Source organism: Loxodonta africana, chromosome 22 (assembly GCF_030014295.1).
Source record: "Loxodonta africana isolate mLoxAfr1 chromosome 22, mLoxAfr1.hap2, whole genome shotgun sequence".
NCBI lineage: Eukaryota > Metazoa > Chordata > Mammalia > Proboscidea > Elephantidae > Loxodonta > Loxodonta africana.
In genome coordinates this window covers 42,435,045-42,460,069 of record NC_087363.1, presented here as the reverse complement: position 1 = coordinate 42,460,069, position 25,025 = coordinate 42,435,045, and the positions used below count along the sequence as shown (strand labels likewise).

At 48.6% G+C, this 25,025-nt stretch overlaps 1 protein-coding gene across 2 annotated transcripts; it reads left to right on the top strand.

Annotated features, from left to right (window-relative positions):
* Nucleotides 1-1,898: 1,898 nt before the first annotated feature.
* TTLL3 (tubulin tyrosine ligase like 3) lies at nucleotides 1,899-24,859 on the top strand. 2 transcript variants are annotated; one of them, XM_064274927.1, is made up of 14 exons: nucleotides 1,899-2,301; nucleotides 2,520-2,611; nucleotides 4,210-4,381; nucleotides 4,525-4,622; nucleotides 5,698-5,826; nucleotides 6,547-6,661; nucleotides 7,417-7,515; nucleotides 9,350-9,545; nucleotides 12,583-12,731; nucleotides 16,474-16,717; nucleotides 18,936-19,371; nucleotides 22,108-22,537; nucleotides 23,227-23,447; nucleotides 23,638-24,859. In XM_064274927.1, exons 1-14 carry the CDS (start codon nucleotides 1,899-1,901, stop codon nucleotides 23,944-23,946), a joined length of 3,093 nt encoding a protein of 1,030 aa, XP_064130997.1. In that variant the 3' UTR covers nucleotides 23,947-24,859. The 2 variants fall into 2 exon arrangements, with proteins under 2 accessions (XP_064130997.1, XP_064130998.1); XM_064274928.1 differs by having other exon boundaries at nucleotides 23,227-23,755.
* The last annotated feature ends 166 nt before the right edge of the window (nucleotides 24,860-25,025 follow it).

Below are 25,025 nucleotides of genomic sequence, written 5' to 3'. Positions count from 1 at the left end.
GTATAAACAATCTGGCACAGTACCTGCCACAGAGGCATGTTATAAACAAGTTCTTCCCACCAGCTCGGTATCTGAACTCTGATAACTTACAGCGTGCTAGGCACAGAGGATGCTATCCCTGCCTTGAAGACACTTGGGGTAAAAGAGCTAGGTGGGTAGGTAGGCACGCTGAAGTGTTTCATACTCCCTGATGAAACTCTGGGACGTATATTTACAGGAGGTGTTAGAGAAAGCTTTAAGAGGTGGCCTTGGAGCTGAGCTTTCAAAAAGAGGTTTTCTCCAGATGGCTAAAGGGGTCTCTTGGAGGGGAGGACAAAGTAATGTTCTTAAAGGGAGGAGGGGCTAGAGGTGGGGGCAGCTTGGAAGCTGTCACCTCCTTTGTGACATTACCTCTGTGACCTCCCCTTCCACCTTGCAGAGTTAGGTGTGTCCTCCCGGCCACATGACTGTTCTGGCTTTGCAGTGTTCATATTAAGGGTGCTCACAGCGAAGCTGGATGCCCACTAGGGTTATGGCAGCTGGTTACTCAACCATCCCCACAGGACGGCATTGCCCGGGTGAGCTGGCCAGAACCCTCATTTGTCACAGATCCACCTCTCAGTGTCCAAAGCCCCTAAAACCAGATTTGTGGACTGAGTGGTTACTGATCACCCTGTCCTCTCCTGAGGGCATGCCTTGTGGGAAGCCCAGTCATCAGCCAAATGGGGTTGGGAAGGCGGATCTCAGTGGTTGGAGTCATCTCTCCAGCAAGGTGGGAGACCCAACCCCACATAGGAACAGATCTGCCCAGTGACTGACAATGCAGTTTCTTGGACCAGGTTTCTCTGGCTCCCTAGACTGCTTGAACGGGCGCTGGTAGAGCTTATCCCTCAAACTGTCTGTTTGGTACTTCCATGATCAAACAACATAGCCTAGTGTTAAAGGATGGGGCTTTAGCGTCAGACGTGGGTTCTGATGATGGCTCTGCTGTGTGATATGTGGCAAATTAACATCTCAGAGCCTTAAGTTTACTTAGTCTTGGCTTGAGATCTGTACGATCTATGAGATTTCTTCCTCAGTTGATTCAAACGATGATCCAGTTTTCTATTTCTAAGGTTTTTTGGGGGAGGACCAGAGGGGAGGAATCTGCACTTTATCAGTGTTGCTCTCTATACTGCCTTGGCTCTCAGATCTATTCCCAACGGCCTTACCCTAGCCCCATGTGCCAGACCCTGCAGAGCCTGTTTCTTCTGCCTGGAATGCTATTCTGCCCTTCTTCCCCTGGTGGACTTACTTGTATTCTGCAGGCTTCGTCTTAAACGTCACCTCTTCAGAGACGACATCCTTGACCACCTGACCCAAAGTGTGTCCCCTTCCTGATTTCAGCTCATTGCTTGTTTGTGGCCACTATCATACCTGCAACTGTTTTATTCGTTTGCTTGCTTTTTGCTTGTTTACCCCCACTGGGCTGAAAGCTCCATGAGGTCAGGGACCTGTCTTGTTCTGCGGGTCCCCAGCGCCTAGACCAGGGCCTACCACGTGATCCTCTATAAATATGTGGAGTAGCCCAACCCCCAGGGCCTTTGGCACCCTGGAGGCGCTCGGTAAGGAACTGTGACACTGATAAGTAGCAGCTCAGTGCTCTGCGCTTCCACGTTCATTGTCTCGCTCATCAGGGAACTGGGGCAGTTGAGATCCGGCGCCCGACTCCCGGGGCCCACAGCCGCCCGGGAACGGAACCCGCCTCTCTCTTCTGATTGTGCACCGGGAATGGTTTCCAAGGCGACAGCAAACAGAGGGCGGGGCCTCGGAACGGAGGGCCCAGCTGGGGCCTGGGCAGGAACCTCCCTAAAGAGGCGGCGGTGCGCAAGCGGTGGCGGGCGCAGGGGCTCTGGGAGGGCGCGCGCGGCGAGGGGCGCATGCAGGGCCCCGGCGCCGCGCTGCTCTTGGCCGGGGGTCAGCTGGGGTCTGTGCGCCCGGGCTCTGCCTCCTGGTACCGCCAGGAGGGCGGCCCCGTGTGCAGCTGGTCGCAGAAGCCGCAGCCGCCTGAGCAGCGCACCGGTTCCCCCGCCCCGTGGCCCTGGGCACACCATTCCGAGTTCCGGCTGCCTGGGACGCTGCCATGCCCCGGACCCGCCTCCGCCGGTCCCGACGGGGCCAGCGTAGGCGGCCAAGGCCAGGCCGGCAGCCCCGCCTTTGCGCTCCGTCTGGACTGCGCCTTCCCAACGCTCGCCCGCAGCGCCCAAGCCAAGGGCGCCGCGGATCCCCACCCCCTCGGGCCCACGCACACCCCGGCTCTGGATGATCCCCAACCGCAGGAAGGTGAGGCCCAGAGGGGCCCGCCCTCCGGGAGGCAACAGGGGATGCTGGCCCATGGTGGTTGCAAGGATGAGAAGACGATGGGGTGGGAGGAATGGGAGTCGGGAGGAGAGTGCCAGAGGGTGGGCGGATGAAGGGTGGAGAAAGAGGGGAGGTGTGGGCATCGGCTGGGAGAGGCCTAAACTAAGCCCCCAGCCGCCCCCCTCCCCGTCTTTCTGCAGGTTCATTCGTCCTCTGGCGAGGATTCTCCAAGGCATCTCACCACATGGGCCGACTCAGAAATGCCAAGATCCACGTGGAGAGAGCTGTCAAGGTCGGAGGGGGCTGAAGAGATCCAGAAAGGGCCCTGGGTTTGACTAAGCCTGCGTTACTGCGCTATTTTCTTCTGTCCTTTAAAAACAAACGAACCAAAAAAAAAAAAAAAAAAACCCTGACCCCACACCAATCTTCAACTACTTCCACATATTTTATTCCACCTTCACAGCCAAACCTCTTGGCAGAATTGTCTACACTCACAATTCTACTTCTTTACCTGGGATTCACTCCTTCTCAGCTCATTCCACTCTGGTTCCCTGCCCCTTCCCCTCTCCCACTGAACGCCACGCTAACCAAGGTTACCCAGTGACCTCCAAGGAGCCCAATCCAGAAGCTCCTTTTCTGTCCTGATCTCAGATGGCCACTCGGTGTCATTCCACGCTGACCACCCCGCCCTCTCCGCTGGCTGACTGCAGACTCCTGGTTTTCGTTTCTCCCTCCCTGGCTGCTGCTTTTTTGTGGTTTCCTGGGCCCTTGCCCATGCCTCTCCTTTACAAGTTCCTCTCTCCTCTTGCCCCAGTCCAGTAGCATGGGGACTCTCCCTCACCTCCGCCCCCGAATGTCCTTTCCAGCCCAGCCTTTGCTCTGAACTCCATACCCACACACTCCAGACTTCTCCTTGACATCACCTGGAGAACTCACAGGCATTTCCAACTCCTGTCCCAAACCACATTCTCTGTTTTCCTGTCCAAATACATCCTCCCCCCTAGTCTCTGTCTTCCCCATCTCCCAGTTGCTCAGGCCAGAAATATGATCTTTCTGTTCCCTCATCCCACACTAATTCCATTGGTAAAACCAGTCATCTCGACCTCCAACACAAACCTCCATCACTTTCTCCCCGTCTTCACTTAGCCTTGTAACCTCCCGTCCTTGTCCCCTCCATCTGTTCTCCATACAGCAGCAAGCCAAACTTATAGTGATTATCAGGCACACAATCATGTCACTCCCTCTCTTACCTTTGTTGCATCATGCTACTTTTAGTATAATACCTTAAGTCCGTTCCAAGGCCTACAGGGCCTGCCACAGTCTAGCCATTGCCTACCACATTTTCCATATTCTATTCTTTCTGGTCTCCTTTTAGCTCCTTCAGTTCATTACAACCTCAGGGCCTTTGCATGTGCTATTCCCGCTGCCTGAACTGTCATTTCCCCAGCTCTGCATGTTTATGTCTCCTTTTCAACCTTCCCTGACCATGTGTTTCTAAGTAGTTTCTCTGGGTGCTGTTAAATATTCAGTTTCTGGAGCCAGCCTACTCTTCGACTTAACTGCTGTGTGGCCATGGGCAAGCTTCTCGACCTCTCTGTGCCTCTGTTTCATTACCAGTAAGATGAGGATAATAGTACCTATTAAAATGCATATTATTAGTAGTAGTAATGTATATAAGTGCTTAACACATAGTAGGTGCTCAGTAAATATTAGCTGTTGGCGTTATTATTACTATACACATTTATTTATTTATGCTTGTTTAGTCTGCTCTTCTGGAATATAAAAATGTTCTGAGGGTAGAGACCATGACTGTCTGGCTCACCATTATATCCCCTATGCCTGGCACTTAGGCAATGTTTATTGAACAAGTATCCTTTTCTCACCTTATAGCAGAAGAAAATCTTTATGATCCAAGGCTGCTACCCAGTGATCCGGTGCCTCTTGCGCCAGAGGGGCTGGGTGGAGAAGAAGATGGCCCATCACACAGGTACCACCACCCTGCCACCACCCCAGAAGGATCTGGATAGCTCAGTGATGTGTGATAGTGACACCACCGAGGATGGTGAGCATGTCCCTCCCATTCCCCAGTTGCCCCTCCTGCATCCCCTTCCCTCGGTGGCTCCCATGGTGCCAGGGCTGAGGCCCTGGTACGGGCATATGGGTCAAGGACTGGGGCCTCATCAGGCCTAAGCTTTGCATCCTCAGAGGATGAAGATGAAGATGAGGAGTTCCAGCCACCACAGCTTTTTGACTTCAATGGTTTACTGGAATTTGATGACCTGGATGGGACCCATGCTCTGATGGTAAGGGTCTTGGGGGCCAAGATGAAGCAGGGAGTGACAGGAGGTTTCCAGGTTAGAGAGAGAGTGCTGGCATCTAGCTGGGTGACCTCAGACAAGTTCTTGTCCTTCTCTGGGCCTCAGCTTCCCCATCCACTGTAAAAACAGATGGCTTCCCTGAGGGCTAGATGGGCCAGCAGAGTTGGGGAGACGAAGCGGGGCTCAGGCAAGGCTAGCCTGGGATTCAGAATTCTGCTAAGTTGCATCAGAAGCCAGCATAGCCTCTAATCCCCCTTCCAAATATAACCCCACAATTCATTCCCTTGCATTGCCCTTGGCAAGTGAAGGCTAGATGGAAGGAAGGGCTAAAAGAGCTCGGGAAGAGGCTGACAGGACAGTGTAGAGGATATGCATGCTGAGATGAGGACACTTGGGTTTAAATCTTGGCACCACCGCTTTCTAAGTTGGACTATATAAAATGTCAGGAAAGGTTGAAAGCTGGCAATTTCACATGGCTCAACCTACTAATAGCTTGTGAGCCCTTGCAAGCCCTTCCATTTACCCTCCCTGTGCCTCAGTTTTTCATCTGTGGAATGGGGATAACAAAAGCACCTACCTCCTGGGGTTGTGGTGTGAATTGAGACACGCAAAGTGCTTAGAACAGGGCCTGGCATATGGTGTTATTGATTATTAATCATCCTACCTCCCAGGGTTGTAGGGAGGGTGGAGAGGCAGGGTCTGAGAGATGGTGTTTGTCACATGCTGTGTGCCCGTCAGCTTGGAATTGCTGTCCTGGGCAAGTCCCTAATGTCCACGGGCCAGAATAGGGTGCAGTGCACAGTGGTACAGCTCGGTCATTGCTTAGGGGCACTCAGTCAAGGGAGGCTGAAAGCCAGCCTGCTCTCTGCTCCCCCAGTGTGTGCCCTGGAAGAAGAGCTATCTTTTCCTACTATATGCAAAGATGGCATGGGTGTTGGAGGCCACCTTGGAACCCTACCCTCCTTCCTGTTCACCTGCCTGCTCAGCTGGGCAGGGAGAAGCCCCCTCAGGCCTTGTGCTGCTCACACCAGCCTCCTCTGTCTCCACCCCCACTCCCCAGTCCCGCATGGTTCGGAACGAGACCCCCTACTTCATCTGGACCACTCGTCGCGATGTGCTGGACTGTCGCCTTCTCTCCAAGGATCAAATGGTCAACCACTACGCTCGGGCCGGCTCCTTCACCACAAAGGTGGGCCCCGCAGGGGGAGCAGGCAAGGCAGCCTCCCACCCGCCTATCACTGGGCTAGCATCCCTGATCCGTGCTCCTCTTGTCTGGAGAAGAATTCTTTGGAGAGGAGAAGGTGTATCATCCAGCAGGATTTAAAGTCAGGCTTGCGTTCAAACCCAACCCCAGGCACAGTGCCTTGTATGTGCAGACATAATGAATAAAATAGGCTTTAGAACTCAAACTGTAAACAGAAGAAACATCAAATCCAATGACTGTGAGCAAGAGGGCCCTTACCCCTTAAGCAGGAAATGGATCTGGCTGATGGATACATTCTTATCTTACCTGGGTTTATTAACAAATGACTTCACCTCTCTGAGCCTGTTTCCTCATCTTTAGATGGGGATAACAGTAAGACCTACCTCCCAGGGTTGTAGCAAGGTTGAGGGGCTTTATAATTGGGCCCTGCTATTCTTTTATTGGTGTGGGCTGGCAAGGATGCCTAGAAGAGGCAGGTCTTTATGAATGTGGAAGGGTGGGCAGGAGGGATGTGGGGCACTCGTGCTAGAGGACAAACATATGAGGATGGAGATGAGCAAAGCAGGCACAGCAAGTGGGGAGAGGCTCTGAGAATGTGCAGGCAGAGTCTCCCTGAGCTGTCCATGTAGGTGCTGAGTGTGGCAGAATCCCTTGGAGGCTGTCTGGGCAAGTCCCACCCTGCCCCCTCAGCGGCTAACTCCATAGGTGGGTCTATGTCTCAATCTCCGGAATTTGCCCTGGTTTGATGAGGCTGATGCTGACTCCTTCTTCCCACGCTGCTACCGCCTGGGGGCTGAAGATGACAAACGAGCCTTCATAGGTAAGGAGACCTCCAGCCCCACACCTGGATCCTTCAGGCTGCAGGGACAGAGCTAAAGCCCTGGCTCAGGTTGAGAAGAATGGGCCTTTTCTCATGCCCTCCTGTACCCCCAGCAGATTTTCCTCTCCATCTCTGATCCTTACCTTTTCCTAATGTGCCCTCCCTTTATGAGTCTCCTAGCTTGGTCAGCCCAGAGCGCCACAAGAGGTTAGACAGATATGTATTAGAGCAGGTTCTAAAAAACTTGGTCGGTTGGTGGAGTTTGGAATCCAGAATAGATTCCAGGCCTATTCAAGTTCTATTGGCTAGATCAGGTTCCAAATCTAGACAAGGCTCTAGACTTCGGGTTTCTAAGGTAGGGTCATTTCCAAGCCTAGATATGTTCTAAATTAAGGCCAAAATTTGGGTCCAGACTAGATAATAGGTTTAAAATAGACTCCAAATCTTAAATAGGTTTTGGACCAAGATCTGGTTTTGAGGGCATAGTAAGTATCAAAAGTGGATCGGAACAGAAGAGAGAAATTAGGCAAGAGGTTCAGGCCAGATTCTCAAGGCAGAATGTGAGCCAAGTGAGGTCAGATTCTAGGGCTGGTTCTACAACTGAAATAGGAGCCAGGTTCTAATCAAGGTTCTAGAGTCAGAAAAGGTAGAGTCAGGTTCCAGATCCAAAATGGGGCAGATCATGATCAGGTTCCGGAACCAGAACAGGCCTCGAGCTTAGGGACTGAGCAGGGTATCCCCTGCCCCGGGAGCAGAGGACTTCTGGCTGACAGCTGCTCGCAACGTTCTCAAACTGGTGGTGAAGTCCGAGTGGAAGCCATACTCTATCCAGGAAGAAGAGGGAGAGGCCCCAGGTAAGTACTATGGATTCCTTCACTCCCCACTCGTTTTTCTTCCCACCCACCCACCCACCCACTCATCCATTTATTCATCCACCTGCCCACCTATCCATCCACAGATCCATGTACCATCCACATCCATCTACCCATCCACCACTTCCACCAACCCATCCATAAACCTATCCCCCATCCATCCTTCCATCCATTTGTCTGTCTATTCACTCATCAATCCATTTATTCATCCATCTCCCCACCTGTCCACTCACTGTTGACCTACCCACTCACCCACCTTTCTTTCTTCAGCTGCATACTTCCCATCCATCTGTTGACTCTGCCACCTTCCTATCCTTCTACAGATCCATCTACCCATCTGTCCACCTACTTTTTCATTCTTCTATCCACCACCTATCTATCCTCCAGTCCATCTACTCCTCCATTCTCTTAACCCACCCACCCACCTGTCTTCCTATCCATTTGTTAATTGGTCCACTGCCTCATTCATCCCTCCTATGGGCCTAGCATGTAGCCAAGCACTCTAGAGAGGACGCACTAAGAAGCCATGGTCCACCCCTGCCCATGGGGAGCTCAGTTCTCTGAGGAGGAGGAAGCAGTCAACCTGGGCAATTTACTCATGGCCTGAGGACCTTTTGTGACTGAAAATCAGGAACACCTGGAAGTAGCAGGGGACAGGGATACAGAGGAAGCCTCATTGCATGTTGGCCCAACTCATTGCTTGCTATTTCTGGACTTAGCTCCTACCTCAAAGCCCCCAGTCCTAAAATCCCAGGGTCCCATTAGTTAGGGATTCAGGAAAGTATGGGGCAGTTCTGCTGGAGGTGGAAAGTACTTGCCTTCTCTGCAGGGAGACCTCTCCCATGCTGTCTCCTGAGTGTGTGCTCCCCATATAAGGAAGACTCTTGCATATCAAGATCAGGGGCACAAGAGCCTCAGGTATGAACTGGAGACCCTGTGCTTAAGCTCCCATGGTGTTGGGCCCAGGCGCAGGTCAGGCTTCAGGGCCCAGAGGGCCTCTGTTGTGCATCAGGAGTTTAGGAGCCTGGTAGATGTTCAGGGTGAGTCAGGACCACAGCTTTTCAGGTGTATGTCAGGGTTTTATGTGTGCATCTGAGGTGTCAGTTTCTAGTGTATCATGCTCAGGTGTGTGTCAGGACTTGTACAGTGTGTCAGAATTCTAGGTGTGTGTCAGGGCCTCAGGTGTGGTAGTATTTCACATGTAGTTTAGCACCTTAGTGGCTTAAGGATTATAGATATGTTTCAGGCTTCTGGGGTGGCTCCAGATTTCTGGTATGTGGTAGAATGTCAGGGGTGGGTATGAACTTAAGAAGTCATGTCAGATTGGGGAGAGGGATTCATGTATATCTGGGCTTCATTTAGGCTAAGGCTCCCAGGTGCATTTTAAGGTGACCTTAGGTATGTCAGAGGTCCCAGCGGCAGAGGGGCTGAAGGTGTGTACTGGGGCTATAGGTGGCATAGAGGCCTTGGGGACATTTCGGATAAAGCTGCAAATGAGTGACAAGTCCTGGGATAGTGAGGCTGAGGGTGAGCACTAGAGTCTCAGGTGAATTTAAAGCAAGGCCTCAGGTGAGTGACAGGTCCCAGGGCAATAGGGGATATAGGTATATGCTCGGTCTCAGGTATACTCAGGACGAAGCATCAGGTAAGGGACAAGTCCTGGGGAGTAGGGGATATAGGCATGTACTGGGCCTCAGATGTATTTAGGGTGAGACCTCAGATAAATAACAGGCCTCGGGTTAGTGGGGGCCAGGGCATGTGTCAGGTTACCTGCCGTGCATGTGGTGTAGTGACAGGTCTCTCCCTATCTCTGCAGGAGGCAAGCAGCACAAGAAACAGGAGAAAAAGCCAGTGACAGTGTCCCCAGAGTTTGTGGACGAGGCTCTGTGTGCATGTGAGGAGCACCTTAGCAACCTGGCCCACATGGACATTGACAAGGATCTGGAGGCCCCACTGTACCTCAGTCCTGAGGGCTGGTCCCTCTTCCTCCAGCGCTACTACCAAGTGGTCCAGTGAGTATCCCTGCAGCCAGGGCTGTGGACATGGGTCTTCCATGTTCTGACTTGATACTTAGGCACAGACCTTTTCTCTGTCCAGTATAGCCCCTACCTCTTCCCCAAGCCTCTCCTTTTGCTCACCCTGCTACTCTTCTGCTCAAGAACCTTCAAGAGCTCCCACTGCCTTCATGATTGGGTTCAAACCACTCTTCCTGGTTCTTGGCAGAGTGTAGTCATCAAGATCATGGTTCAAGTCCTGGCTTTGTGACTTCCAAGCTCTGTGACCTTGTGAACATCTCTCATCTTTTTGAGCTTTACTTTTCTCAATATAAAATAGACTTGAAAATAATATCTACCTCCAAGGTAGGATTAGACAGGAAAACCTGTGTTATGTGCTCAAAACAGACTCATAGTGACTCACAAAATAGAAATCTACTAAGTCACTTAGATTTTATCCTGGAGACTAGTGTTTCTGAAAATGTGTTGCACAGGATGATAGCTCTACAGGTTATAAATGGATTTTACGAACAAAGAGCTTTTGTGGTCAATCAAGTTTGGAAAACATTGGGTTAAACAAAGTTGAACAGGTGTCCCCGATGCAGGACTTCTCCGAACCTTGAATATGTAATCAGTGGAGTAAACCTCCAAGAGAGGTAGAGTGTGTAGTATATCCTGTACTTATGTGGCCCCAGTCCTGCCCTCTGAGCATCCTGAGGGTTAGGGCTTTCAGAACACATGTTGGGAAAAGGTTCTTGAGCAGGAGGAGGGAGGATCAAGAGATGAGACTGGTGCTGTCTCAGGGAGGTTAACTTTAGTAGAGGTGTATGGGAGGGATTGGAGAGGCAGGGAGAATATTTAGCGGGCATTTCCTGGGCACCTCCTATGTGCTGAGCATTGTGCTAGACTCCAGAAACAAGGTGAAGTCCTTGCTCTAGGAAACCACTCAACCTCTCGAAAACAGGGATTACATAAAATATTGCATCACATAACAGTTATATACCATGTTGAGTTGCTTAGTGCAGATCATTAAGAACATGTTATTGTTGTTAGCTGCTGTCAAGTCGGCCCCTGACTCATGGTGACCCTGTGTACAATGGAACAAAACACTGCCCGGTCCTGCACCATCCCCATGATCAGTTGTGGATTGGACCATTGAATCCCATAAGGTTTTCATTGCTTGACTTTCGCAAGTAGATCGCTGGACCTTTCTTCCTAGTTCATCTTAGTTAGTGTGGAAGCTCCACTGAAACCTGCTCAGCGTCCTAGCAATGCACAAGCCTCCACTGACAGATGGCTGGAGGCTGTGTATGAGATGGATTGGCCAGGAATCAAACCCGGGTCTCCCACATGGAAGGGTAGAATGCTACCACTGAAACATCACTGCCCCAATTAAGAAAGTAGCATTGATTATTTCATTCAATATTTACAGCTATGCTTCTCAGATTTTTTGTTTGTAATTTAATAATTCATGCCTCGTCAGCCAGGCTTTTGTCATGCTTGACTTTCCGCAAAAACACTGGTTGTTTTTTTCTTTTTGCTAAATATAAAATCATATTGTCATTATTGAATATACTTTTTCAAATGACACATGCTTCTGCTGCCTGCATTTGACACTTCCCTGGGCCGAATCATAGATTTACTAAGCAGCTGCTTTATGCTACCGGCCATGGGAAAAGTTTCCATCAGGGTCAGGACTTAGCATGAGTATTCCCAGGAGGCTTTGCCAGGCCCCTCCACCTGGCTGCTGCCTGTTCCTGGCACTGTTACAGAGGCTGATGCCTCCTCATTAAGAGAGTGGTCAGCAGTGCTCCATGGCTGGAGACAGTCCAAGGGGCTAAGATGTTAAAGACAGGTTAGCACATAGGAAGGAGGCTTTCTTCCTATTGAGTCGGAAGAAGAGTATTTTGTGCCTTGATTAGTTCTGAACAGGTCCTTCTTGGTCCATGAGCCCCCATTTATATAGTCTAGTTGCTGAGACGACCCCCTGCCAACAATTCATTCATTTAACAACCACTTAGGGAGCGTGTGTTAAAGTGCCAGGTACGGTGCTAAGTGATGAGAATACAAGAGAGAACAACAACAAACGTCCCTATTCTTGTAGCACTTACATTCTCATGAGGGGAGACGGACAATAAACAAATAACCATATGTGCCAGGTGGGAATACGTGACGGGAAGAGAAATGAAGCAAGGAGATGTATGAGACAGATGTGCTTAGGATTGGATGAGGAAGGCACAAGCTTATCAACCAATGTTAGGTCTAGATTAGGAGGGGAGTGGGCCCAAAATGCACCTCTGGGTAGAGGACCCAGGCAGAACTAAGTTTGAATTGTGGCTCAGCCACTGAACTCAGTGTGTGGCCTTGGCCAAGTCCCTTAATTCTCCAGGCTTCAGCTTACACTTCTTTAAAATGAAATCCTCTAAATGAAGGTCCCTGGGTGGCATAAACGGTTTGTGCTTGGCTACTAAGGTTGAAGGTTCGAGTCCACTCAGAGGTGCCTTGGAAGAAAGGCCTGGTGATCTAAAATTCCAATAAATCACCCACTGAAAACCCTACAGAGCTCAGTTCTACTTTGTAACACATGGAGTTGCCATGAGCTGGAATAGACTCGACAACCACTGGTTTTTGAAATGGGACCACTGAGAGGCTTAGCGATCATATATGTCACTCCCTTGGTGCAATGCCTGGCATAGTGGTGCACCATCAATAGGAGCTGCCATGCTTATATTCTGCCAAAGGCAGTTTTAATCAAATGGGAAGGGAGGTGGTGGAAGGTGGAATGTTGCAGTGGGAGGGGGTGCAGTAAGTGGAATTTTCCCATCCTCTCCCATCCAAGCAGCCTGGGACGGAGCCCTGGGCAAGTCAGGGTTTGGGGCCAGCTTGAGGGCTGGGACAGAGATTTAGGAGCAGCCTGTCCAGATCTCTGGGGAGAAGACACGACCAAAGAAGGTTGGACCATGGCCGGGGGGGGGTGGCTTATGTCTCCCCTTGCCCTGTCCACCCACCTGCCCCCCAGGCCTGGGTCTGCCCAAGTCCCCCCATCTCCCCACAGTGAGGGGGCAGAGCTCAAGCACCTTGACACTCAGGTCCAGCGCTGCGAGGACATCCTACAGCAGCTGCGGACCGTGGTACCCCAGATCGACATGGAAGGGGATCGCAACATCTGGATCGTGAAGCCAGGAGCCAAGTCGCGTGGACGAGGTAGGGGTCAGCCGCTGCTTCGTGTACCCACACCCCGCAGCCTGCCTCCCGCACCAGAGGCCAGGGAGGTGAATAGTGCAGGCTCTGGAGACAAACTGCTTGGGTTTGAATCCCAGCTCTGCTACTAATATGCCATGTGACCTTGAGCAAGTTATATCACCTCTCTGAACCTGAGTTTCCTCCTCTGTGAAATGGGGTAAGTACATCTAAATGAGAAAGTATGTTTTCAGTTCAGCACAGTGCCTGGCACAGAGTAAGCACCCCACAAACACTGGTGGCTGTAATGATGATGCCATCTCCTCACCTGCTTTCAGAGTTTGGGTTCATGCCTTAGAAGTCTGGTGATGCTCAGGTATGACTCGTGCAGGTCCTTGTCATCTAAGGGCTTACAGATTTGATCAGTGCATCCACGTGAGGTATGCACAGGAGTTAAGGACATGGACGCTGGAAGCCAGACTGCTGGGGTTCAAACCCAAGCTCTGCCTCCTGGTCTTGGTAAGACTTCAGGCAAGTTAGTTAACCTCTTCTGTGCTTCATTTTTCATCTTTGGTAAAATGGAGCCAGTAATACCTGCCTGAGAGGCTTAAATGAGCTAAGATATGTAGAGTACTTAGATCCTGTGCCTTTACATAGTAACTGCTATATATTTGTGGGCTATGATTATTAGCTGTTACCCTGGCTGCTCAAGCAAGTATGAAGGAAATTTGAAAAGGGGAGCCGGGGGCATTAGCCCAGCCTTATAAAGACTGGTTTAGGACTCCTGAGAGACAGAAAACATACTTTGGGCACCAGATTCCTTTAAATCCTGCCCCTGGAAGAGTCTATGCATGTCCCAGTGGAGCTGCCTCAGCTCCAGACTCTGGAGAAACTCTTCTTACAGACATTACTTCAAAACCAGCAGCAGGCTCTCTTTTTTTCTACCTTAGAAAGAGCTGGGTTGTTTTTTTCCAGTTGTAAAAATGGTATGTGTTCATTGTAAAGGAAAATCAGATGATACAGAAAAGTGGAAAGAAGAAAGTAAAAGCCCCCTCTTCTCCACCCCTCTTGCCCTCCTCCCCCCGGCCCCCAATTTCACTGAGCGATAACTACTATTAACCCTTTGGTGTGTTTCTTTCTACACGTTCTTCTGTGCATTTGGTATACATGTGTATGTGTGTGTATTTTAAATAAGAACATGCTTTTCCCATTTACTGTATCTTTCCATATCAGTTAGTATAACTCATTGCTTTTTTTGCACCTTTCTTTCTTTTCTCTTAGCAATAATCTTGGAGATCACTCCATTTCAGTACATCTAGATCTGCTTTGGAAACCCTGGTGGCATAGTGGTTAAGAGCTACGTCTGCTAACCAAAAGGTTGTCAGTTCAAATCCACCAGGTGCTCCTTGGAAACTCTATGGGGCAGTTCTACTCTGTCATATAGGGTCGCTATGAGCCAGAATCAACTCGACGGCAGTGGGTTTCAGTTTAGATCTGCTTTATTTTTTCCCCTGTTTTTAGCTTATTATTATGGACACTTTCAAACATATACAGAAATAGAGAGAATAATACAATAAATCTCCATGTACCTTTGACCAAATTTTAACATTTTCCTTCCAGTTAAAAAAATCTAGGTGATATTCATATAACCTGCAGTGAGCCGTTTTAAAGTGTAGAATTCAGTCGTCTTTAGTGCACTCCCACGGCTGTGCAACCACTCCCTCTCTGTAGTTTCAAAACTTTTCCATCACTCCAGAAGAACACCTATACTGGTGGGGTAGCCACTCCTCACTTCTCCCTCCCCCCACCTCCTGGCAACCACTAATCTGCTTGCTTTCTTGTAGATTTGCCTATTTTTCCTCCCCGTTTAAAAAATGTAATTGAAATGTATATATGCTATACTTCCTTGAAGAGGGCACATATTGTCAGTATATAGGTTAATGGATTCATACTCGTGTAACCAGAGATAAAAATCAAAAAACAAAACATTACATACTTGGACCCTAGACATCCCCCCCATGACTCCTCCAATCTCTACCTCCCCCACAGTAGTAGCGACTATCCTGACTCATAATACCATAGATTAGGGTTGCCTATTTTATTACTTTTTAAACTTACTGTGGTAAAAAATACATGACATAGAATTTACCGTTTTAACTATTTTAAGTGTACAGTTCAGTGGTGTTAGTTACATTCACCATGTTGTGCAACCATCACCACTATTTATTTCTAAAAGTTTGTCATCACCCCACACTGAAATCCAGTACCCCTTCAGCAGCAGCTCTCATTCTGCCCTCCCCCCAGCCCTTGGTAACCACTAATGAACTTTGGTCTCTATACATTTGCCTGTTTCATTTAAGTGGGATCATATAATATTTGTCCTTTTGTATCTGACTTATTTCACTCAGTATGATGTTTTTAAGGTCCATCTATGTTGTACCCTGTGTCAGAATCCCATTTCTCTTTATGGCTGAATAATATTCCATTGATGGATATACCACAGTTGTGTATCTGTTCCATCATTATTTTTTGCAGCTTTCCTGGTCTAATCTTGTTGGATGTACTGTCATGCATTTACCTAATCCTCTTCTAATGGGCATTTAGATTTTCCCTAGATTTTTTACTTATTTATTTATTGCTATTGTAAGCAACACTGTGATGAACATCTTGTGCAGATATCTCTGTGGCCTGTTTCATTGATTTCCTTGGGATAAATTACTAGAAATGAAATTGAACCACCTTAATTTTTTGTTACACAAAGCAGCATGTTCTTGGGAATCTTGGGGATCAGTCTGATCATTTGGAAAAGGATTTGGCACAAATTATTCTGTACCACTGGCAGGTGATCTGGCTGCTTCATGGGTCCAAACAATGAAGGAATGAGATTGATTTGTGTGTTTGCTTTGTAAAGTGGTTTTGCTATTTACCAACATCTCATGCCATATAAGCATAAAAGAGATGAAATTAAAAATGAGATACCCTTTTCTACCTAGGAGATGGCAAAAAGAAAAAAAAAAACCTAATAATTGACAATATTGAGTAGGCTGTGGTGGTTAACAGACAACCTCATACATTCTTATTGGAAGTGAAAATTGATAGAACATCTTTGGAGGTCAATTTAATAATATAAAAATGAAAAAGGCACATACGTTTGGAGCCAGCAATTCTACTGTTAGAACCTGATCGTTCTACCGATACTGAATAATAACGGTGATATGAGTAAACAGTCACTGAATGCTTACCATGTACCAAGCCTATTCTAAATCCCTGACATGTACATAGTCCTATGAAACAGAGGCACACATAGACACTCACGTGACCTGGGAGGATATCCACAAGGACTTGAAAGCAGCAGTTGGCTGCCACTGGGGAAGGAGACTTATTTTTTATTGTATATCCTTTCATACTGCCTGATTTTTGTTGTTGTTTATATTCTGTTAACTGCTGTGGGGGAGATTAATCAAAGTAATATATGCACATGATTAAAAAAAACCTCAAGAGTAAATACTGTTTGAGTTTTTATCTGTGCATATATTCCTTTTCAATTAAACAAACTAGTTAGTTAAAAACTAAAATAAAATTCTTGGCAAGTTCTCCACTTTCCCAAAAGGAAGGGGTCTGATTGAGGGAGGCAGCCTTCCCTCCTTGACCCTATCCTTTTGTGGGGATAAGATCTTGTGGTGAGCAGACCATGGTCCTGGACCCTTCTTCCAGGCCTAGCCTGATCTCCTGACCCCTAACTTGAGGCTGCCCCTTTCCCCCTTAGGCATCATGTGCATGGACCACCTGGAGGAGATGCTGAAACTGGTCAACTGCAACCCCATGATAATGAAAGATGGCAAATGGGTGGTGCAGAAGTACATTGAGCGGCCCCTGCTCATCTTTGGCACCAAGTTTGACCTGAGACAGTGGTTCCTGGTGACGGACTGGAACCCGCTTACTGTTTGGTTCTACCGTGATAGCTATATCCGCTTTTCAACGCAGCCCTTCTCCCTGAAGAACCTGGACAAGTGAGCCTCACCACTCACCTCCCATAAGTTCCTAGTCTAGGAAGGGAGGTGCCAGGCAAACAGGCAGTTATAGCACAGTGGAATCACACAGCACTGGGGCCCCAAATTCAGACTCTGCAGGCAGCCAGGCCAGGCATCCATCCATCCATCCAACTGTCCTTAAAGGCATCTGACAAATACTTATTGTGTACCATGTGCCATTCACTGTTCTAGGCACTTGGGATACCACAGTGACTTAGTAATGTCTGTATCAACTTGGCTAAACTACGGTTTCCAGTTGTTGGGCGAAACACTAGTCTAGTGTTATGGAGTAGTTATATGTGATTAAATCAGTTGGCCTTAAGCAAACAAATTACCTTCCATAATGCATCTAATGTAATCAATCAATCAGTTGAAAGGGGGGTTTCCCTAGGTAGGGTGTGTTCCGCCTGCAGATTATAAATAGATATTTTGGCAGAACTCTCTCTCTCTCTTTCACACACACACACACACACACACACACACACACACACACACGCACATGGAAAGACAAATACCATGTAGGATCATCTAAAGGCCAAAGAACACCAAGGATCACTAACAGTCACCAGAAATAAGGAGAGAGGCTCACAGAACTGGTCAACATGGTCAAGACCCTGATTTGGACTTTTAGCCTCCAGAGCTGAGAGAAAATTCCTGTTCTTTAAAGCTACTCACTTGTCGTATTTCTGTTATGGCAGTTCCAGGTAATTAAAACAGACAGTGAGCAAACCAAGATCCCAGCTCTCAAGCAGTTCACATTCTAGCAGGAAGAAACAGACAAGCAATGCACATAAGAAGTAAAATGATCTGATATGTTAAACGGTGATACATCTTATGAAGAAAAAGTAGAGTAGGGTAAAAGGAGGGAGCAGGAGAAGCACCAGAGGAGACAAGTTGCAGGGTTAAATTGGGAGGTGAGAAGATCCCTTGTTGAGGCCTAGGTACAAATTCCATGCCTGCAGTGTCCAAGCTGTGTGACTTTGATCAAGCAAAAGCTTATTTAAGCCTCAGTTGCCACAGCTGAAGAACAGAGGCAGAAATATGAACTCATAATTATAGCTATCAATTATTGAGTGCTTCATCTGTGACAGGTACTGGGGACACCATGCATATTATCTCAGTTATTCTTCACACAAACCCTGTGAAGTGGGCACTATCATTACCTACGTTTTACAGACGGGAAATGAGAACTCAGAGAGGTTAAATGACTTGCCTAAGATCAAATAAGTGGTGAAGATGAGACTTGAACACATTTTGATGACTTAAACCCACTGCCATCAAATCAATTCTGACTCACAGTGATCCTATAGGACAGAGTAGAACTTCCCCACAGGGTTTCCAAGGCTGTAAATCTTTATGGAAGCAGACCGCCTCATCTTTCTCCCACAGAGTGGCTGGTGGGTTCAAACTACGAACCTTTCAGTTAGCAGCTGAGTGCTTTAACCACTGCACCACCAGGGCTCCTTTCTTGGTGACTACAGGCCTCTTACAACATCTTAGCTACCTAGTGCTGCTGCAACAAAAAATACCAAAGTGAGTGATTTAAAGAACAGAATTTATTGTCTCACAGTTTTGGAGGCTAGAAGTCCAAATCCCGCTCTAGGGGAGGGTCATACCTTGTCCTTAGCCCCAGGAGTTCCTTGGCATTCTTTGGCACCTGTCTTCCCCCTGGGTGTGTCTCTGTGTCCCTTCTGCTTTTTATCACTCAGAAGTGATTAAGTTTAGGATGCACTGTGCTCTGGTATGACCTCATTAACATAATAAAAGAAAACCCCTGTTTCTAAACAGGATCACAATAGGTACAGGGGCTAGGACTTTAATACATATTTTAGGGGCCCTGGTGGTACAGTGGTTAAGCATTTGGCTGCTAACCAAAAGGTCAGCAGTTAGAATTCAATCCATAAGATCCACTTTCTTATCTTCCAGGCACTGGGAGGGTTAACTGAGTTGCACAAAGCACTTAACACTGTAGTTCCTGTAGTTAGCTTGTTCTGGCCCCAGAAAGGTGTCATGGGGCCCAGGGCCCTAAGCAGACCTAAGCTTGCCTTTTCCCCCTTAATCCTTCCTGCAGGGCTCCATCTCCAGCTTAGTGGTCAAGGGTGGCCCAGGGCTGGCTCCAGGGCTTACCTGCCCTCCCTGAGTTTGGGTGGCAGAGGCACCATGGGCCAGTGTCTCAGCTTTCTGCTCTCTGCCCCAGCTCGGTGCACCTGTGCAACAACTCCATCCAGAAACATCTGCAGAACTCATGCCACCGGCATCCCCAGCTGCCCCCAGACAACATGTGGTCAAGCCAGAAATTCCAGGCCCACCTGCGGGAGATGGGGGCCCCGGAGGCCTGGTCCACCGTCATTGTGCCTGGCATGAAGGCTGCTGTGATCCATGCGCTGCAGACCTCCCAGGACACTGTGCAATGTCGGAAGGGCAGCTTCGAGCTCTACGGTGCAGACTTTGTGTTCGGGGAGGACTTCCAGCCCTGGCTGATTGAGATCAATGCCAGCCCCACCATGGCGCCCTCCACGGCGGTCACAGCCCGGCTCTGTGCTGGCGTGCAAGCCGACACCCTGCGTGTGGTCATCGACCGGCGGCAGGACCGCAACTGTGACACAGGAGCCTTTGAGCTCATCTACAAGCAGGTGAGGTGGCCGCGCCCAGATAGGACTCTGGTCTCACACTCCCCAAGGTATCGGCCCCCTCTTCCAGGCAGCCCCATAGTGAAGCACAAGGGCTCTGCAGTTTGGCCACAGTGACTTATTACAGCCACTTTGCTTCCCTGAACCTCAGTTTCTTCATCTGTAAAATGGAAACAATATTACTATCTTTTTCATGAGATTTGGGAGGATGAATTGAGTATTGTACGTGGATAATATTTTTAGAGAAGCAGTACAACCAGTTGCTGTCAAGTCGATTCTGGCTCATGGCAACCCCATGTACGTGTCAGAGTAGAACATGTGGGTTTGCAATGGCTGATTTTTGAGAAGTAGTTTGCCAGGCCTTTCTCCTGAGGCATTGCTGGGTGGACTCGAATTTCCAGCCTTTTATTTAGCAACTGAGCACATTAGGCATTTTTAACACTCAGGGACTCCAGAGATGCAGTATAGTGTGGTGTTAAGGGCATGGATTTTGGGACCTCTCTAGGTACAAATCCCCCTGCTCAGTAACTACAAGCAGTGTGACTTTGGACACGTTCCTAATGGGGCCTCAGTCTTCTCATTTGTAAAGTGGAAATAAGAGTAGTACTTACTCCATAAGGCTATTGTGAGAATTGAATGAGTTGACATAATTAAAGCACTTTAGAACAGTGCCTGGCACAGAGTAAACGCCATACAAGGTGTAGCTATTGTTATTACCTAATAAAGTTGTTAGGCGTTTCATGGCAAATGGCATTACATATATGTTGCCCAGGCAATTAATGCTAGCTGCTATTATTATTATTTTACTCATCTTGCAATTATTCCAAAAAAAAAAAAGTGAGTCCACTTATGGAATAGGATAAGATTTTTAAAAACTCAATCATAAAACCTATTTTAAGGGTTTCTGAGCTCTGTGGCAATAATTTCTTGTGGCAGTTTAATTAAGTTGCTTTGGCTTAGGATTCAGCTTCCCTCAAAGTTTGGCTACAGGGAGAGAACATGCTGATCACATGACCCAAGTGTCCTGGTCTTTGTCACAGACTGATCGTATTTTAAATTAATATGTTGGTTTCAAAAAATGCAAATGAGGAAATATATAAGGACAGGAAAATAATACAGAGCAAGGGGAAGGTAATGTTGCAGTGTACTGGTTCCCTCAATGCTGGTTCACAGGCTGGAATCGTCTGGGACGCTTTCTACAAGCAGGGATGCCAGGAGGGCTTACCTCCGGAGACTAAGCCATATATAGTGCCTGGCTTGGGGACAGACTACGCATCTACATTTCCCAACTTTCCTTGGTTGCCCCCAAATGTTTTTTGTGGCTGATTTTTTATTTTTGTTTTTTAAGCCAAAATCTAGTCAAGGTTCACGCCTTGCAATGGTTGGTCTCTTTAATCTCTTTTAATCTAGAACAGCTCTACCACTTTTTCCCCCATAGCTTTGATCTTTTGAAGAGACCAGGCTAGTTGTTTTGTAGAACTGCCCCACATTCTGGGTTTATCTGATGGTTTCCTTGTAGTGGTGTCTAACTTGTTCTTCTGTCATCTCAATGTCCTGTAAACTAGAAGTTAGGTCAAAAAGCTTGATGAGGCTCAGGTTAAACACTTTTGGCAAGAATGCTTCAGAGTGGTGCTAGGTACCTCATACGGCATTACGGCATCACGGCATCACGAGGCAGGTACTGTCAGAGGGCCTCACAGTGTGTGATGCTAAGTCTGACCGTGGGTTTAAGGTAGTGGCTACCAGATCTCTCCATTGTTCTCTCCATTGTAAGCTACACCCTCTCCTTTGCAATTACCAATTCATTCGTAAGGGGATACTTTGACTATATACACATGACACATTTTTTTGTCATCCTTTTCACCTAATTGTTTTGATATCCAATGTTGATTCTTGCCTGTTTTATTAAGAGTTGTAAAATGGTAAATTTCTAATTCTATTCTTCCTTCTACATTTATCAGCTAAGATTCCTCTTTTTTAAGATAAGCTTTCCCTTATCATCTGGGGCTATTTAAGAACTCTGATATCTGTATTTTTTAGCAAGTTCCAAGTGATTCTAATACTTAGAGTTGAATCAGGGTCTTTTGATGACACAGAAATGCCTCAAACTAGCTCAAGGTTAAAGGAGGGTTGTTAGCAAGACTAGGGACTCTTCTGGAGCACAGCTGCGGGAAGTATAGTGTGGGTTACTGGAAGCTCAGAACTGTAAGAGAGCTCCTCTCTTGGGCCTTTTTCTCTGCCTCCCTCTACTGTTTGCTCCTTCATCCTCTCCCCAGACTGCTTTCTTTAAAGCCTTTAGTTTCTGCTCTCCCATAACTTGGATTCATGCAAGGCTCTAGACAGGCTCCAGGGCTCTCTTATCTGTCTGGGTGTCTTTACTCAACTTCTCCCTGCAGAGAATCTGATTGGCTCACCTCAGGAAGCTGTCCACAAGCAGGGGCCAGGGGAGTGGAACCCTGTGACAACCGGGTGGCAGCAGGGTGGAGGGTGCTAGTGGGGGCATGGCTAGAACTCTCCCCTTCTCTGGGTTACCAATCCCTGAGGCCCTCATTTGACAGCTGCAAGACCCTCTAGATTAAGACTCAGGCCTCCAGGGCCAGATCCCTTGGAAGACAGAGGTGGGCTTCCTGTTTCTCAGCTCAGAAACGCCTCCTGACCAGAGGCCCTGAGAAGTTAATTCCATCTGTGTCTGCCCTGGGTCCTGTCTGCGCGGGCCTCAATTCCTCTTCTTCCCCACAGCCTGCTGTGGAGGTGCCCCAGTATGTGGGTATCCGGCTCCTGGTAGAGGGCTCCACCATCAAGAAGCCCACAGCACACCGGCGGATGACGATCTGCCCTGCTCTCCCTCACCTGCTCACCCAGCAAGACTCTGGGGAAGGCAAGGACTCAGGGGCCCTCACCCACAGGTCAGCTTCTAGGAAAGTTGCTGGGGCCAGGAGCCTGGGGCACGTTGAGAAGCCAGACTCCACTGCCACCACCTCAGCCCGCGGAAAGGGGAAGAAAGGCAAGGCGAAAAGTGCCACAGCTCTGGTCTGCCCCAATCTCCGGAAGTGGGAACCCCCTGGCGTCAGGATGGGCTACATTTTCACCATGACCTTTGCTAGTGGGGACAGGCAACCCCACCCCTTGAACAGATTGCCACTGAGTCTGAAGAACCCCCAGGCCCTGGGTAAGACCACTGCCCCCAAACCCCCCAGGGTCCCAAGGCAATTCCTTCCTGCTCTCCAAGACCCTGCCAATGACCTTCATGTCTCCCACCCCCACCCAGGAACCACCCTGCAAGCAAGAATCACCTCCTAAGTATTTTTTTAAAATACACAACCAAGTGAGTCATGTCCCCTTCAAAGCAGGCTCTTGCGAGGCAGTTATACTTATTTCCAAGAGACCAGGACTCAACCACAGGTTGCTGTCTCTCCAGAGCCCAAGCTCTTGCTGCTGCAGTATTCTGCCTTTGCCTTCATGCAAAGCAAAGTTGCCTCTGGAGGATAGGAACTAATATTTGTTCAGCACTTTATAGTTTACACTGGGTCACCACCTAATCAGCTCCTTTAGTCCTCACAACAACCTAGACAGGTAGGTGCTCTTATCCACATTTTCCAGCTGAGGAATCAGGAAGTTTAAGGAAGTTGCCCGAGGTTGCACAGCTCAGAAGGGGCAGAGCTGGGATGCATACCCAGGTCTGTTGGACTCCAAACCCTGTGTTCTTCCCAAGGCCTCTCTGGAGGTGGAACTGGGAGGGCTCCAGTTGCCCTGTCCTGCCCCCATTCCACCCTGCCCTCCGCTTTTACTTTGTGGGGCAGCTGGCCAGCCTTGGGCCCTCCTCAGGCCCGCCCTCATAGCCTCCCTTGTTTCCCACAGCCCCTTACCGTTTCCCCAGCCTCCACACCAAGGCTGTGCTGCCTTCTCCCCATGTATTCCGACCCCAGGGGCGGGGCCTCAGACTGCAGCACAAGCTGGTGGGCTCTCCGGCCCTGTCGACCACAGGCAAGGCCTTGATGACTCTTCCTATGGCCAAGGTTTTCATTGTCCTCCCACCTAAGCCTGAGGTCAGGCCGGCACCCAGCAAGAGACCAAGCCAGGTGGGCCTCCAACTGTGATTTGCATGCTGGCAGGCAAGGCTGAGCACTGGGGTCGGGGCTGGAGGGCAAAGGCAGAGGGCAGCTCCTAGGCTGGCTGGAGCCCCAAGGGAAGGGCTTGTTTCCCTTGGAACTCCCTTCCCAGGCAGATTGCCTGATGTCTCTTCTCCCTCTCCCCTCCTTTCACACCGAGGCTGTTGTACCCCAGAGCTTTCGTGGCTTCCGTCCTGTAAGTGCCTTGTGGCCTCTGTCCCTGGAACTTGGAGCACTTCCTGTCACCCACAGGAATGTCAAGGCCAAAGGCGAGTTCAAGGACACATTCTACAACAAACCCATGACTGAAGCATGCCTCAAGAAGGGGCTGAGCCACCCAAAACCTCTACCCCTTATTGGTGCCCAACAGATGTTGGGGGGCATGGGGGATGCGAGGCTAGAAAAGCCCCTGCTTCAGTCCCCACTGCCCCTGTCCTGGACTCAGGGTCAAATAAAATGGAGCAAGTAAAGTCATCTGGGCTTGGCTCCATTTCTATTGGAGGCTGCAGAGGATGGGGGAGGGGAGGCAGGAGGCTGCACTCCAAGTCCTAGTGTGCCATCATCCTAGAGAGCCAGAGGCCATCAGGGACTCTGCATGGAGCAACTCCAGAATTCTTACTTAGTGACAAAGACATGGGTCTTCCGGTTTAGCCACTCCCATGGTATCTCTGATCCTTGGGTGGGGGATGAGGAGATAAGTCTCATTTTACAGATAAGGAATCTGAGTCTGAAAGAAAATTTGGGGCTCGCCCAAGGTCACATGGCAGTGAACAGGAGGCAAGGACTCATGACAGAATGAAATCTAATGGGCACAGAAACACTTACAACATGACACATAGAGGAGACCCCTTCTCCAAGGGGTGTGGACTTGTCTCTTCCTTTGCAGTGGGCCAAAGTCACCTGAAAATGAAATAGCCAACAAGCCGCACCCATCTGAAAAAGTGTAGTACTTCCTAGTTGTCGTGGGTTGAGTGGTGGCTCCCCAAGATATGTCTACCTGGAACCTGTGAATGTGACTTCATTTGGAAAAAAAGTCTTTGCATATGTGATTAAGTTAAAGATCTGGAGATGAGTTCATCCTAGGTTATCTGGGTGGGCTCCAAATCCAATGACAAATGTCCTGGTAAGAGACAGAAGAGAAGACAGACTCAAAGTAGAAGCTTACGTGAAGACAGAGGCAGAAGCTGGCGCAATGCAGTCACAAACTGCCAGAAGCTGGAAAAGGCTTACCCCGTCAACTTTCACCCAAACCCCAATAAAATATTCAAAAACAAAACCACTAGAAGGGATAAACCGGTATACTCAAACACTGGAATTCAAGCTACACGCAATACAATGGGGATGCATTTCACAATGTGGAGTAAAAGCAAATCATAAAAGAATATATACAGCATGGTTCCATTTATGGAAACTTTAAAAACAGGAAAAATGAAATATATTGTTTAGGGATACATATAAAAGCAAGGAAATCATTACTCCAAGTCAGAGCAATGGTTTTCAACCTAGATTGAACACTAGAACCCCATGGGGAGATTTCACCAAGGCAGA

Bases quoted from the DNA above. Each gene is read 5' to 3' on its own strand.
- TTLL3 (XM_064274927.1), top strand. From the start codon at position 1,899: ATGCAGGGCCCCGGCGCCGCGCTGCTCTTGGCCGGGGGTCAGCTGGGG. The intron at 2,302-2,519 runs GTGAGGCCCAGA...GTCTTTCTGCAG, and splicing joins TGATCCCCAACCGCAGGAAG to GTTCATTCGTCCTCTGGCGA. The intron at 2,612-4,209 runs GTCGGAGGGGGC...CTCACCTTATAG, and splicing joins ACGTGGAGAGAGCTGTCAAG to CAGAAGAAAATCTTTATGAT.